The 17,399-nt window shown below is 35.7% G+C and overlaps 1 protein-coding gene across 2 annotated transcripts in view; it reads left to right on the top strand.

Annotated features, from left to right (window-relative positions):
* The window catches only part of RSPO3 (R-spondin 3), an 86,686-nt gene extending 69,545 nt beyond the window's left edge, over nucleotides 1–17,141 (top strand). The window contains exons 5-6 of one of the 2 annotated variants that reach the window (XM_066373300.1): nucleotides 15,215–15,378; nucleotides 16,789–17,141. In XM_066373300.1, the coding sequence (XP_066229397.1) occupies nucleotides 15,215–15,378; nucleotides 16,789–16,824 (200 nt within the window). In that variant the 3' untranslated portion in view covers nucleotides 16,825–17,141. Of the gene's footprint in view, nucleotides 1–15,214; nucleotides 16,765–16,788 lie in introns of those variants that run through there. The other variant, XM_066373301.1, reaches the window with a different exon arrangement.
* Nucleotides 17,142–17,399: the final 258 nt, after the last annotated feature.

Raw genomic sequence — 17,399 nt, 5'->3', positions numbered from 1 at the left:
TTAGAAATCCCTGGTATCATTTTTTGTTAGGGCCAACTCATACACTCAAACCCAGACCTATTCAGATCCAGGGCAGGCTGCCCAGGAGATTTGTGCTTAACTCCTCAAGGTTCTGCAACTAAAAAGCACCAACAGAGTTCACAAGGTCCCCCAGAAATGTATTTGATTAAGGGTTGCCAAGGTGTAACAGAGAAGAAAGGATTCTCCTTTCTCTTTTCCCCAAACCGCAGCACAGCAGAGAGACATATCTGCCAATCTAAATTTTTTTCTGATTTCCTTAAATATTTTTACTTCAGTATTTTTATTTGCCTCCTGACCCTTACCCCTTTCCCTAAAAATTCCCTTGTTCTACCTTGATATGGTTTGTAGGCCTACAAGAAGATGATTTACTTTGCTAAGAAAATAAAAACCAAGAGTATGGATTATGAAAACTGTTTATCCTTTTAAAACATGCTTTTTAAATTTCATTTAGACTTTTTATTTTCAAGACCACCTTATTTGATTCTTAAATATTCAGTTAAGCAATAAATTATTCATTTCCATGGAACTGATCACAACGGAGTTCACTCCTTCAGGAAATGTCGCAATTTCTTTAAATTTCAACTTGTTTGCTCAAATCTTCTCTAGGACTTTCTCTCGCCATTAATCATATTGCACATGCCATTTCTGCCCTTGCTGCACCCTCTGAAATGAGAAGCTTTATTATGGTTCCCAGTGGCCCTTCATTTTGGTGGAGTTCCACTGAAAGCAAAATTCAACAGATCACAACCAAAGCCACAGCCATTCAAAATTCAAAAGGAAATCAGGCTTCTGAGACTGTAGTGCCACTTCAAAAGCCCCAAGACTGAGCCAAGATGAGCCAGGGTCATATTTCATTACTTTAAAAGAAGACTACATTCCCAACTCCACCAGATAAAGCATCATTTACTCCTACTGTAAAGGATAATTTCAAGACAAAAAGGTTATTTTGCCATCATTAAAACTTTTCACAATCATCCAAAGTCCCCTCTTCTTTGCCTCCACTTCCCCTTTCTGTCCCTCTCCCTGCCCACTTCTTATCTTCCAGTCTCGGGAACGTTTTGTTAGGCCACCGTTTCCCGGCGTTGGGCTTGAAGATGGACTCTGGTCCACACTCCCAACTTCAGTGAAACTTTTTAAGCCGTTTCAAATCCCCCAAACAGCTCTAGAATTAGTTTCTTCTCAAAATAAGAGGAAAGAGTAGAATCCTCTGTAATCTCTCTGTTGCAACCTGGACTTACTAAGCTCTCTTCTTGAAGCAGTCTTAGAGCAATCTCTTTTTCATCTTTGGCTTGGTCCCGAAGATGATCTTCTAGAGCATGACAAGTCAAAATTATTTCCCTGAGACCATAATGCGCTCTTTGGAGTGGGCTTTAGCCACGTGAAGCTGATACTGAAAAAGAAGTGGCTAATTGGCTGAGGACTCCATAATAATAATGGACTCATTAAGACCAGTTGTTTGAATTACTGGGTAATCACAGCATGCTTGCCTATGTGAGAATAACACCCAAAGCAACTCTACGCCTGTCCTTCCCCAACTCTTCTGCTAATAGAATGGCAGATATAAAACCAAGAAAAGAAAGCATTATTCATCTTTTCATTTAATTTTTTCAACAAGTATTTTGAGTAGCTACTGTGCACAGACTCTTGCCAAAGAGAAAGGCAAAGCTACCACATTCTTTGGAACAGTGATAGCAAGGCTGACCAGGTATGTGTGCTTCATATACTTCTGAGGTTCTCAGTACACAAAATTAATCAGTAACCCACCACTATAAGCCCCAATCTTATTCACCCTACTCCACCTAAAAATAATCTGTCCTGTGAATTGAATTTTCTCTTTTAATATTTTTATAGGAAATCAAGAATGAATTTCTATAAAGATAGGTTTATGCTCTATGCAATTATTACTACATTGTTCTTCCTTATATCACAAAATAATAGAAGCAGTTCTTATCATCTGACAAATTGCAAAAGGGCTTAAAATATAGAAAAGAAATTCAGTAGATAATACATTATAATATACAGTTAGGGATCTAATCAAAACAATGGGGAAAAAATGAACTAGTTAGCAAAGAAACAAGAGGAAAATTGAGCTTCTAATGATAGTCAGTATTGAAAGTTAACATTTAGAAGGATGAGTATCTGAAGAACAAAAGCAACTTTTTTTATTTCTTCTACATTAATCAGATGCTTATTAGAGCACCATATTTTATTTACCCCACAATATTTTGAAAGTTTTCAAGGAAAGAAAATAGAGAAGATACATGTGTTAACACATGGAAAATAAGTGTAGTAAGAAAAAGTTCAAAGTCATACGACCTAGCAAAGTCTTTTTATTTTAAGGATTCAAGTTTCTGAAGGCTCCTGTAAATAGAATGACTCTCCTTTCAGACTCACTGAAAATTAAATTGGAAAACAGGCCCATGGTCTTTTCATTGACTTTTTTAAATCAACCAGGAAAATAAAACTTTTCCATCTGTGGTGGGAAGGGACCTATAAATAAATACGTGCATATTTATTTATGTATATATACACAAACATACATACACATTTGTTGTCCATGTGTCTACTCTCCCAACTCTCCTCCTCCATGCTGACACACTCTAATACTATGGTAAAGGAAGCACAATGGAAGCTGTAAAATGAGAGACAGTAAAATCTTCCTAATCTTGCCTAATTATAGGGTTGATATTTCTAGATTATTAAACTTCCAACTGCCAAAATTTTTTAAGGTAATGAAATCAGTTGTATTCCATTCAAGTATACGTAACCACTATTGATGAAGTAATTACAAGGAGCTATCTTGCTGGTTATGGAAATGCATGTGAAAGTCTTTTTAACAAAGAACAGATACTTTCACCAAGAAATAGAGTGGGAGAGAAAAAGTATTTTAAAGCTTGCCTTATCTTCCATAAATGAAATATGCCCCTTGTAATCTTGTTTATATTTTGAATAAAACTTATTTTTTACAAATTATAATAGAGGCTGAGTGAGGTTTCCTATGTTTCCGAAACTAGTTAAGAAATCAACAGTTTGAGAGAGTCTGTAACAAACAAACAAAAAAGAAGGAAAGAGAAAACTGAAACAGAGTGAAAACATTTCAGAATATAATAAAGGTGCATAAAAAATTTGCTTTACAAAGGTAATAAATTGCTAAAATATCTAATTATAGCTATAAAACTATGCAACATTGTACTAAAAATATCATGGCATAGTGTACGCTAAGTAAGATACTTGGTATTTTTTCTTCTCCTGTGATGTAATTGTTTTCATCCCTGCGATGTAATTCCTGATTAGAATTACATTCCTCCCCCTTCTCCCCTCCCCTTAGAACAGTAAAAAGCTTCAGTGAAAAAAGAGAGTGGGCTATGGTAGAATGAGAATTAGACAGCAGAGGCAACCAGTGCATAAAATGATGAAAGAGACTAGAATAATATCAACATTTCTTGTATAATCAATCACTACAAATGTGTCAGCAAGTATGAGGCCATCCCCTCCTGTCAATACAACCGAGTAGACAATTTGGGTAAGGGAGGAAGTAGAGCGCAGTCAAACATGGCTATCAACACTTCTTTTTCTGTCTCAGAAGAACAAAATTTTGAGACAAGTTCTTGGAGCAAATGAAAATTTATCCAAATGAAAATCAAATGATAAATGCCAAGAGAATATTCTTTCTTTGGAATTCTTTCAGTACTTCAATTTAACCAGCTGGAATGAATTTTCAAGTAGCATTCTGTTCAGCCTTTTGAAATGAAGGCCTTTCCTGTTAATTGGAAAGCTATATTTCATCAAAGATGAAGACAGTGCTCTTGGCTTAGTGATTCTCTTTTTCTTAAAAAATGGGGGGGGGGGCATTTGGTGGATATTTATAATAAACAGAATCTGGAACATGTAATTCAAATACAAAAGACTGCACTGTGAGCCTACGGATCTAACTAAAGAAAAATGGGGAAAATTCAAATACCAGTGTTATTCTAAACTCTACATAAAAAACTGTCACTGTGCTGTCTGATGAGAGAAAAATGAAAGGATGGAAAAAATCAAACTATTACTAACTTTCAGAATCAAATATTGATACCAGTGAAGTTTCCGGTTTTTCTAAGATAAATGAATTGGCTAGGTCATCCGATTTAAGCATTCTTTATTGTGTTACTTTAATATGTGTCATTGGGGCTGAGGTAATAATTGTCAACTCAGATTTAGAGTAAGAAAATAAAAGTCCACTGGAAACAAATGTTTTTAAGACATAGATTTTCAAAGTCATCTATACTTTAGGCAGTACTTTTAATTTATTTGTTAATTAGTAATATATTAAATAAAGTTACATTTAAATTTTAAATTGACACAAATTAGGCAAATTAATTAATCACAAAGAACATGAAAAGTTTTTTTAACCATAATTATAATGAAGTATTAAACATATAGTTTTTCCAGACTTTTTAAAGAAATTGCTCTACAGAAGGTCTGAATGACCATTGTGTATTCTGCTTTTAAATAATTTTATGGGAAAGAATCTATCCATGATATTACTTACATACATCTGCCAATATGTGTATGATAGGCATTTTTAAAGAGGCTATTTCACTGGTTTTTCTCAGTATTTAAATTAATGAAATAGATTGTTACAAAAAGATATGAAAGAAATATTTGACATAATATTCCATAGCTTCCCACATATTCTCCACCTTGAGATATAAGGTAGCAGCCATATGAGTTGGGGTGGGCAGTGAGGAGGGAGATGAGGTAAGGTTTGAGTTACAAAGAAGATAAACATATCAATTCATTTTTGACATAGTCCTTAGTACTTTGAGAAGACTGGACTAAACTCAGAATTTCATGGAAGACACTTGACAATCCGCGAGGCAGTCTTCGCAGGTTTTTGAAACAGTGGACCATATATATGTAGAAAGCTCAGAAATAAAACCACATATATATGGTCAAATAATTTTTGATAAAGGGGCCAACAACACACAATGGAGAAAAGAAAGCCTCTTCAACAAATGGTGTTGGGGAAACTGGAAAGCCACATGCAAAAGAATGAAACTCGACTACAGCTTGTCCCCGTGTACTAAAATTAATTCAAAATGGATCAAAGACCTAAATATAAGACCTGAAACAATAAAGTACATAGAAGAAGACACAGGTACTAAACTCATGAACCTGGGTTTTAAAGAACATTTTATGTTTATGAACTTGACTCCACAGGCAAGAGAAGTGAAGGCAAAGATAAATGAATGGGACTACATCAGAATAAAAAGTTTTTGCTCAGCAAGAGAAACTGACATCAAAATAAACAGACAGCCAACTAAATGGGAAATGTTATTTTCAAACAACAGCTCAGATAAGGGCCTAATATCCAAATTTTACAAAGAACTCATAAAACTCAACAACAAACAAACAAACAATCCAATAAAAAAATGGGAAGAGGACATGAACAGACACTTCTCCCAGGAAGAAATACAAATGGCCAACAGATATATGAAAAGATGCTCATCTTCTTTAGTTATTAGAGAAATGCAAATCAAAACTACAATGCGATACCACCTCACCCCTGTTAGATTAGCTATTATCAACCATACAGGTAATAGCAAATGTTGGAGAGGCTGTGGAGAAAAGGGAACTCTCGGCCTTGGCTGGTTGGCTCAGTGGTAGAGCGTCGGCCTAGTGTGCGGGGGACCCGGGTTCGATTCCCTGCCAGGGCACATAGGAGAAGTGCCCATTTGCTTCTCCACCCCCCCTCCTTCCTCTCTATCTCTCTCTTCTCCTCCTGCAGCCAAGGCTCCATTGGAGCAAAGATGGCCCGGGCGCTGGGGATGGCTCCTTGGCCTCTGCCTCAGGCGCTAGAGTGGCTCTGGTCACAACAGAGCGACGCCCCAGAGGGGCAGAGCATCGCCCCCTGGTGGGCAGAGCATCGCCCCTGGTGGTCGTGCCGGGTAGATCCTGGTCGGGCGCATGCGGGAGTCTGTCTGACTGTCTCTCCACGTTTCCAGCTTCAGAAAAATACAAAAAGGAAAAAAAAGAAAAAGAAAAAAAAGAAAAGGGAACTCTCATCCACTGTTGGTGGGACTGTAAAGTAGTACAACCATTATGGAGGAAAGTATGGTGGTTCCTCAAAAAACTGAAAATAGAACTACCTTATGACCCAGCAATCCCTCTACTGGGTATATACTCCCAATACTCAGAAACATTGATACGTAAAGACACATGTAGCTCCATGTTCATTGCAGCACTGTTCACAGTGGCCAAGACATGGAAACAACCAAAAAGCCCTTCAATAGAAGACTGGATAAAGAAGATGTGGCACATATACACTATGGAATACTACTCGGCCATAAGAAATGATGACTTCGGATCATTTACAACAAAATGGTGGGATCTTGATAACATTATACGGAGTGAAATAAGTAAATCAGAAAAAAACAAGAACTACATGATTCCATACATTGGTGGAACATAAAAACGAAACTAAGAGACATGGACAAGAGTGTGGTGGTTACCAGGGGTGGGGGGAGGGAGGACGCGGGAGGGAAGGAGGGAGATGGTTAGGGGGAGGGGGAGGGGCACAAAGAAAACTAGATAGAAGGTGACAGAGGACAATCTGACTTTGGGTGATGGGTATGCAACATAATTGAATGACAAGATAACCTAGACATGTTTTCTTTGAATATATGTACCCTGATTTATTAATGTCACCCCATTAACATTAATAAAAATTTATTTAAATAAAAAAAAGAAACAGTGGAGCCATCCACAGAGCTGTCTAAAATGCAGATAAGCAGCATCACATAAGTCTCCTTATTAGAAGTTTGTAAACAGCATATAACGCAATCAAAATATGCACAGAATCATTTTTTTCTTAAGGGAGAAATAATATCATTTTACAAACTAGTCATGAATTTTATGGCAAAGTAATGAACAAAATATGACTAAATTTAAAAGGTGAAATTTATCAACACGCCCTTTGATAGTAAGTAAAAATTGTAAGATTTCCTTGTTTATACAATAGATAGAATTGTCAAAGACCCAAGATCTTGTTCAAAACACATCATCCAAACATGCTTAGGTCAAGAAATTTTTAACACGTAAATTAATGTGTGTGATTTAGTTTCTGAGAGATTTGTAATATAACCTAATGTGATGGATAGAATTTCAAAGTCAAGCCAAGAGATTTTCATACTAAAAAAAAAAAACAAACAAAATAAAAACCACTGAAATTACTACTTTCAATTAAACTTTCAATCAAAAGGTCGATGACTCAAGAGAAATAAGCCCACATAAAGGAATACTAAACTTTTTTTCATAGCATATTGTAGCTGGATTGACAGCTAATATTTTTAAATAAGGTAACTAAGAATACTAAACTTAAAATAGTTATGTAAATTAAATTGTAATGCTATATGTTTTAAAATATTGTAAAATGAAATAATAGAATACAGTATAGTCTTTACTTTTATAATAAATAAATTGTAAATATTACAAATAGTAAAAAATCTTTGGGCACTTTTCCTCCTTGTACTTTTAACTATTCTGTTAGTGCTGATTTACAGCAGCAAAACTTTCTAATAAGCAATCTTCAATACTTTAACAGTTTCTCTTGAATTCTAGTTAGTGTTCCCTTTGAATGCAAAAAGTCCAGGCTAGAGTTGGGCAATGAAAGCGACAAGATAGAATGGAATTACCTTGGACGATAGGGCTGTGGAAATTTCTGTCAGGACATCTGACTTAGGATCTAAAATTCAAAACTTTAGATCCTAAATCTTTAGTGAATAATAAAATTATTGAAACAACAGAGGAAAAAAAAATCTGTATGGGCCTATTGACATAATTGATTCATAAGGAATGTATTTGATTTGGCAAAGCAGTTCATTATGCTACATCCTTTGAAATTTAGATCCTAAAAATATGATTATTGATATTTAGTATGTTTTTTATAAAATGAATGGACAGGACTGCATTCAAACTTCAGTGGGATTTTAAATTCATACAGGTTTTCCTTCTCTTTTTTGGTATTAAATGTAAAATATAAAAATCTCCGATAATTAGGATTTCAAAATGTAATGGTGGTAGTTTAAAAGTAAAATTAAGTTTCTAACATATATGCCACAAAAATAATTTGAAATTGTATATATATATTGTATCTTATGTTTGTTTATATGATTGGGGGAGGCATAGACATACAGGAAAAATATACTTGTGCAATAAAAAAGAAGAGAGTAGAGAATGAGGTAACTGAATGGCGCTTACAAAAATGCAGTTAGGTTCTGACAGGCAACTTGCTGCTCGGGAAATTCAAATTTCAAGAGAGGTTCAGTATGTTCTAAACCTCAACTTTTATGAAACTCATCTATTTAATAAGTTCACACCTGGACACTTTCCTGGTTTGGTTTTGTTTTTTTACTCAGTAGCTTACTTGTGAAATAAAACAAGGATGCCATGTCACATTGTGCTCTATCCAGACATAATAGAGAGGCGGAAAAATACAGGGGTTAAGAGCATTCATTTTCTTTACTTGGTAAATAGCGATTATAATAAAGATGGTAGAAATGGTGCTGTTGCTTAGAAGTATGCCTAATACTTACCAGTGTCTATTAATTTTTGTTGTCATTACTCTTCCTATTTTTAAAAACAGATCACCAGGTCATCATCTTGATTAATGTAACAGATTATTAATTGGAAGTTTATAGGTCAAAGAGAATAGAATCATAGATAATCATGTGAAGGAAAAGGTTAAGGTTAGAGCAACGGATAGAAAATGCATTTTAGGTAAATGTATCAAATATATGGGATCAATAAATACTGTGAATTATGGCAAGTGAACTACAGGAGGGAAAAGGAAGAGAAGTGTGAGGCTATAGAAACGAATAACAAAATAAGCAAGAGGCCAGGTCACCAAAGGCAAGGACTCTGAGTGCGTATTAAGATACTTGGGTGTATCCGTCACCTCCTAAAATTCACCATCAGTGTCTCGCTGTCAGGTCAGTCTTATTTCAGAATTCCAAAGGAATGTGACACAAATAGACTGCATCTCTTAAGTTGGTTCTTTATAAATGGTGGCAAAATGCTATTTCCATCTTCATATGTTTTAATGATCAGAACTATCTTTGCAAAAATGGGTTCAAAGTAATTTCTTAAATTAGCAGCATCTAGTAGAATGTGTAATAACGTGCCAGATTATTTTTATGTAAATTATTAATTGAAAACATCTTGGAAGTTGAATAGAAATGTAATTGAATTAAGTCATATCAAAACGATGGAGTAGATTATTCAGATAGCTTTACATTTCAATTTGGAGGCATTAAGTACATATTGTTGTACATGTCTAAGGTAAAATAATAGTAAGGAAAGAAGTATTTCTATCTTATTAAAACAAACACAAAATTTAGACAAAAAGTTTGAATGCATTTCTCAAATCAATTCCAGTTGGTAATAATATAGCTGAGAAATAGTTTGGCCTTGCTTCTTCATTGGATCAGGCCGTTCTGTTTTTATATAACCCATAGTTCAAACGCCTTTAAATAAATATCTACCAGGCATCCCCAAACTACGCCCCACCGGCCGCATGTGGGCCCCCGGAGACCATTTATCCAGCCCCCCGCCGCACTTCCAGAAGGGGCACCTCTTTCATTGGTGGTCAGTGAGAGGAGCACTGTATGTGGCGACCCTCCAACAGTCTGAAGGACAGTGAACTGGCCCCCTGTGTAAAAAGTTTGGGGACCCCTGATACACAATAGATCATAATTGCAGAAGAAGTTATACTGTAGCAATTCACCTGCCTTTGCAAATTTTCCCAAGTGATATCTTAACCAAAAAGAACAAAAATTGGAATTTCCATCCTCTATACATAAAAATCAGGTCCAACTCTGGATTCAAAAATCATTAACCACATTTTTACATTTGTGCCTTTTTAAAGGCATAAAGCCGTGGGTTTCCAACCGAATTTCATTCCACTCCCAATAAAAGGAAAAGACCTAGAATTTTTTTAAAATTTCAATAGAATAATTATTTAACTGATCTGAGATGCAGATTCAGTGATATTTAGTGCTCAGTTTAGAATGTGGGATACATTTGTAGCTTTTTGAGGGGAAAAAAAAAAATGTTTGTCTTGGAAGGGAAGTTACTTATAGCTCAATGGCTCCCCTTAGTGGTGTCTTTTAAGAATTTCACAGCTTTTCTAAACAGGTTTCTAAATATCAAGAAAAGCATGTGCTAATATTCATATTTCGAGTAACTCTCAATAAGGAATTTCTATTTGTGATTATAGGATAGAAACTTTTTATTTATAACATTATTACATTTAAAAGGGTAATTGAGCGTTTTCTTTAGGTTTTATATTCACTTGGAATTTGAATATATAATACATAACTTAGGAAAAATAATTCAGGATCATTTCCTTCTGTCTTTGTTCCCTTTTACATGTTTATGCTTTTTAGTTCATATGTCTATTTGGACATATTTTTAAGAGACAATCAGCAATTAGTTTTTATTTTGTACCTATGTGTTAATTTAAAAGGTACCTAACCAGGAAACTTGACTTAAAAATTAGTAGTGAGAGTAAGTCAAAAATATATGCTATCCATTGGGAAAGAGATAAATTAAATGAGAAACTCTGTAATATAAAATAGATTTTGAGAGTAATGTTTAAGAAAATTGAATCTTTTATTGATCTACAGCTTTGGTTCTTAAATGTGCTGCACATCAGAATAAACTGGGGTGAACTTGTTATTAACTACAGGTTCCCGGGCCCATTATTAGAACTACTGAATCATCATCTCCAGAAGCAGAGCCCGGAGCTCTGCATTCTTTGAAGTCATTTATTCTTGGAAACCTGGTCGGTAGCCCTAGGAGATGCTTATATAATGAAGCTTATTTTTGTATCAGTGAAAAATAATTTCAGAATCCCAAAAAATGTCAATACGATTCACTTCTGTGATACTGTTTTACAACAAAGTCTTAAATAATATGTACCTATGCTGTATGAACAGAGATTTTAGCTACTCTTAACCATTGAGTTTCAAAATTAAATACCAGTGACTGCCTACACTCCCTCTATGGGTAATTATTTACAGAAGTGTTTCTGACATAAGAAATACACGTCAAAACTGGCCTTTCTAACTTCATCACAAAAACAGCCAAACTCCACCCTGCTCTCAGATTCTGATAGTTTCCCTTCTCCACTTTTCAGTACCGCTTCGTCCCGAACAAACTCCCAATATGGCAATCAAGTCCTGTATGCCATTCCAGCCACTCTGGGTAATATCCTATATACAGACCCTGACCAAACCAAGGAAGGCTACTTTCAGCTCCCCAGATTCTTCATATCTTTGCATGCCTTCATGTTGTTCACATACTGCCCACTGCCCCACCCCATGAGTGTGTGGTAAATTCTCACTCATTCTGTAAGGCTCAGCTCAAACATCACCCATCTGGGGAAGTCTCTCTCGATCTCCATTGGCAGAGTTCACTGCTCTCCTTTCTGTGCTCCCAACACGATCTTGAGCATACTTCTATTTTAGTATTAGCTTGTGACTACAACTGTTTGTATCTGTCTCCATATCGCACTTGTTTCCCCAGGTTTTAGCACAATTTTTGGCACAGAGCCGAGGCTTCATTCATGTTTATGTAATGAGTTAATAATATTAGCTTTCATTTCATCCATGATTAACGTGTGCCAGGAACTTCTTTACAAGTGTCTTGTGTAATCCTTACCAAGTTTAACAAATAGTAATGGTTAGCCACATTTTATTTATTTTATTAATATTGTTGTTGTTGTTTTTAATGAGAGAGAGGAACAGGGAAAGACAGGAAGGGAGAGAGATGAGAAGCATCAACTCATAGCTGAGGCACTTTTAGTTGTTCATTAATTGCTTTCACAAATGTGCCTTGACTGGGGGGGGGGGCTCCAACTGAGTCAGTGACCCCTTGCTCAAGCCAGCGACCATGGCATCACATCTATGATCCCAAGCTCAAGCCTACAAACCTGTGCTCAAGCTGGTGAGCCTGCACTCAAGCCGAATGAGCCTACTGCCAAGCCACAGAGACCTCGGGGTTTTGAGGCTAGGTCTTCAGCATCCCGCATGGACTCTCTATGCCCTGAGCCACCACCTGGTCAGGCATGATTATCCACATTTTAAATATCAGACAATTAATTTGAAGTGACTTTAACTATGTGCCAAAAAGTCACACAACAGGTAGTGGCAGACCTAGAATTTGAACACCATGTCATTCTAACTCTAAAGACAGGGATCTTAAAAACTACACCATGGGTCTTCTCTGCAAGAGCTCAGAATGTACTTGATTGCTAGTGGCAATTTCTCTTTTGATGTTTCTATCCAAACACCACCTTATAGCTGGAACATTAAGGAAAGATGAAAATTCTTTTAATCATAAAAATAGTTTACAGCCTAATTCTAGGGCAAGCGTACATGTGCACACATGCATAATCAGTGAGTGGCGATACAAAAACATATATGTAAGACAGTGATACCTGGAATGCTTAGTTTGCAAAATTACAAAAAAATAAAATATAAAAATAACTATTGACCGCATCAATGAAAAGTTACCAGAATAAAAAAAAGAACTCCCTTCTAATGAAAACCTTGCAAAATTTCCCGAACTGCACATAATTTTTAATGGACTGCAGCCACTCTTCTGCATTTTTATTTTATTTCTTGAACTAGAGGAAAATATATTATTTATGCAAAAGGGTAGTTAGCGTTTCCAACCACTAACACATGGCCTGTAAAAAATAATAATCCCATTTTTCTATTGTGCAATAGCCCTCTGTTGGGCAACAACAATGTACAATGTGTTAGTTTCCTGTTACTTGACTAGAGCCTCCCCTTTCACTCACCGCCCAGACTAAATAGCTATCCCTTGGATAATAAAACTATAAGACTGAGTTTCAAGCTACTTCCAAAAATGTTTCTGCTTGTCTTAAGAAATAATCATATCAGTTTGCTAATAAGCAGAAAAGCGCTGTAAGTTGAGTATGTTGTTACATGTGGCTAAAAAACATATAAATCAATCTGTGACCAGGAAAGAAACAATATATTTCTTATGTGTTCAAAACATTATGGTTGGGATCACAGCTGTAAGATGTTGGACCACCATCAAGAGAACAATGTCAAACACTGAACTTCTGGATGATTTCCATAAAAGTAACATTTTGGGTCAGTAATTTTTATGAAACTTTGGACTGATTTTCACTGACAATATTTTTTTTAGAGTTGAACTTGAACACCTCCAAAATACTCCTCAAAATGGAAATATTATATAATCTAACCTCTGCAGCCAGGTCTTTCTGAAAACCAAGCACATACCTTGAAAACCAGCATTTCTCTCTTTCAGTCTGTGAAGCTTTATGATACTTAGATTATGCTTGATTTTCAGTAGGTATATTTACTCTTCACTTTTCTCTTCTTAGCTACCAAGTGCAAGTTAACACTTCAGTGTGAAGTAATTAAAGCCAGTATAGGGAAAAACAAAAACCAAGACAGAACAAAATGTGGACTTCTTCTATAGGCATCTTATCAATCCAGCAGTGTTCTTTTAAGTGAAAACAAAAATGGAATTCATGAGCCAGTGTACAGCTAGTTCAGCCTAGGCTTAATAAATATTTCTTTTTGTTCATCTTTACATATCCAAAACAATTTGATGTGTGCCTTACAGTGGTCTGAATTCTCGTTTTTGTTAACTGTCCTTTCACAGTCCAGGATTTGGAGGTGTGTTATGTTGAGTCCAACAAGGCAGGTTTTCATAAAGTAACTGGAAGCTTTTGTAAACATAGTCTCGGCCAAAACTAGTTGTGGCATAAAATCATTAATCCAAGGAGACTATATTGGCTGAGTACACGTATGCACTATTAATAATATTGTTCCCTGGGATTCTGAAACCAGACCTCTCGAAAAGGAAAGCCAAACCACTGAATTCAATATTTGCAGCCTATTTCAGGACATGAAAATATTTTGGTTCTCTCATGCAAATAATTTCTCCAAAATACCTTTGTCCAAAGTAACATTTTGTAGGCAGAGACTAATATCAAATGTTGCATGGCTTAGTAGGTGGGGAATACAGATTTTGAGTATTTTTTTTTCTTCTCAAGGAATAGTTGGTCTCTAGTTTTCATTTACTATAATATTGAATTAATTAGTAATTTCTCATTAAGATATATGTGTTAATGGCTGCTACTAAAACCATGCTCTCAGAAATTATTTTACACTGTCGATTGTATATGTAAAATATTTACACAACAGAAAAACATCCAGTTAATTCACGATTTAGAAATAAGTAAAAACAATCCATCCCATGCAGTGCCAGGTTCAAGCGCATTATCACATTACTCTCCTCTCCAGTTGTCGGCCATTCTCCAGTGCCCACAGGACGAGTGTCGGGTCTTCATCCTGGCTCCGTCTGCCTTGCAGAATGGCATTCCTCATCAAAACCTTCAAAGTAGTGTTGATTCCACTCTGTAAAATGCCTCATAGTGCCAATCTGACTTAAAATCCATACTTCAAACACCATGGAAGCCAGTATATATGCAATAAAAACCAGCTCATTTGATTGATAGAGACACATTTTGATTGATAAGAGTCCTTGCCTTTGTAGCTTACTATAGGTTATTGGTGTTATAGTCCCCACTGTCCCTGCATGTAGAAATTGCAATGGAAATTAATATCAATATATAAATATTTGTGTTAAACTACATATAGTTATCCTAGTATTCTTCATGAACCATTATTTGCATATTTGGTATGCAGATCAAATCTCTTCTAGAAGAGGGCAAACAGATATATTGGCAGATTGCAAATATGTAATTGCTACTTGGAAAAATTTGAATACAAAATAGAGCCTTAATACAATCCAGATAACATATACTTGTTAATACATTTCAATACTTATAAATAACTATTATGTAAAACATCGCCAAATGTATAACAATAAAACAATCCAGTTTTCAGAACTATTATTTATTAATTGCTTCATTATATTTTATATGTGTTTCATGTTTACATTGCTGGAACTACAATATGAACTTAATAAAGAGTAGTTGAGTGAATGATTTCAAGAGAAGCTATTTGATATCTATGGGTATTATAGTATGCAACCTAAGAGAAATTTAACTCATTTTTTAAAACTTAGAATAACCAAATAGAAAATAATTGAATATGTTTTTAAAAGGTGTATATTTTCATTTCAGGAAGAAAAGGAAGGGAAAGAAAAAGAAAAAAACTTAATAAAGAAGAAAATAAGGATGCAGTACCTGATAACAAAGGTCTGGAACCCAGCAGAGAAACCCCAGAACAACGAGAAAATAAACAGCAGCAGAAGAAGCGAAAGGTCCAAGATAAACAACAGAAATCGGTATCCATCAGCACTGTGCATTAGAGGGTCCCATGAGATTGTTGTAGACTCGTGATGCTGCTATCTCAACCAGATGCCCAGGACAGGTGCTCTAGCCATTAGGACCACAAATGGACAACGTGTCAGTGACAGCTCAGTCTAAACAACATTCCAAATAGTTGCTATATCTTCTTACAAGCATAGTTAACAACACAGAGCCCAAAGTTCAAAGAAGGGATGCTTTAAAATTGTTATGTTACGTGCTTCTGTGCATTTTTAAGAGACAAGAAATCATGTACATAATTATCAATAGGCTATAAGTTGTAACAACCTAATGATGACATCTGGAAAAGCAACATCTTTTTCCTATGAAAAAAATATTTCTTCAAGCTGTTGTTTTAAGAAGCAAAAGATAGGTCTGCAAATTCAAAGATGCAGTATCCCTTCAAAACAAATAAAGAGATCAGGGGGGAAAGAAACAACTTTCCAAGGACAGTGTTGTTTTGTCCAGGAGATCTAGAGAGTGATCAGATGTTAGGGCCTGGCATTTGGAATCATAAGAATTATCACCACAGAAACAACAGTTTTAAGATCGGTTCTATTGCCCTCATCCTGTCCTGCAAGAAGCATGAGAATGCACATAGAGTTAAATATACTGTATGGGATTGGAGAAAGGCAAATGTGGAAGAAACCATAGAGTTGGAGATTACTTAAATGCTTTCCAAAACTGTGAAGGGTTGTGATAACCCGGAACAGTCTCCAGTCTCTGTCCGCACTGTGGTTCAGCCTCTGCTACCCCTTGGTTATGGAAGTCTGTAAACACATACCTGTAACTTACTTCCAAAAGCAAAATCACACTTATTACAAGAAAATTCTGATCTCATAGAAAACAAAAACTAGAACAAGGAGAATACAACATGTTTGCAAAGTCATGTGTTTTTGTTCTCAATGAGGGAGAAACGATTTTATTACCTGCTTAATGGTCCACCTGAAACTAAAAAGGGATACTACTTTCTAACAAGGTGTATCTAGTAGGGGGGAAAGCCACCACAATAAATATATTTGTTGATAGTTTTTAAAGTTTGGTTCACTTTGTTTTATTGAAAAATTGTTACTCTTAGAGACTCAATAATTAGAAAAGAGAATTCTGTATCCTATGTAATTCAGGACATATTATATTTTTTAGTGTTTACTTTTTAAATCCTCCTTTGGACATTAGCCGATGGAGATAGACTTACAGAGGACTAGGAGATATTTATTCAACTTATTTTCTTATTTTAATCAACAAAAATCTAGTGATAGAGGTATACGCCTCCCTAAATTATTTCACTGTCACACCCCTTCATTGCTTAAAAATTAGCATCTTTTCTTAATATGTTGGTTCCTCCTGCATCTTGAACATTTGGCCTTTTCTTCTCCATATTTTCTCAGTCTGTGGACCTCTTTCAAGGATTGGAGTCACCCTAGCTGAAGGCCCCACCAATGTTTCACAGAGGACACAGCCAGCCAGGGCAGGAGAAAGCCCCTCAGCGTGCAGCACAAACTGTTATGACCCACCTTACCATTCCTGCTGTAAGGGAAGGATGCACGGCTGATCTGTCCACCACGCTTCCTAACCCCTTAAAGAGCACTGATTTCTGAAGAATTTGCAGTGAATTGGGCTTCTGCCTGCCTATCTCTGGTCCCCCTTTCTCCACCTACTGCACTGTTCATGTGGACTGATTGGCTTACTTCAATATCCACTCCTCTTTTGCTCTTCCAAAATACAGAATTTTTGAATGATGTATTCTTGTTTCTTACTCTGGTATTTCTCGTCTACATAAGACAAAGTGTTTCAACTAAGTAAATCTATCCCTAATGTATAAAAATAATTATCTTTTCAACTACAACTTATGTTACCAAGGATAACCAAAGTTTTTTCTACAGAACTATAGTAGACAGAAGTATATTCCCATGTTTTAAGGTTTTTATTTGATTCAAATACCATCTTTTTCCTCAGTCTTACCTAGTCAAGCATAAGTGACCACAATACTTTTATGTAT

This window comes from Saccopteryx leptura, chromosome 3, assembly GCF_036850995.1.
Source record: "Saccopteryx leptura isolate mSacLep1 chromosome 3, mSacLep1_pri_phased_curated, whole genome shotgun sequence".
Lineage (NCBI taxonomy): Eukaryota > Metazoa > Chordata > Mammalia > Chiroptera > Emballonuridae > Saccopteryx > Saccopteryx leptura.
Note: the sequence above shows the minus strand (reverse complement) of the source record. Positions and strands in the feature narration are given on the sequence as shown.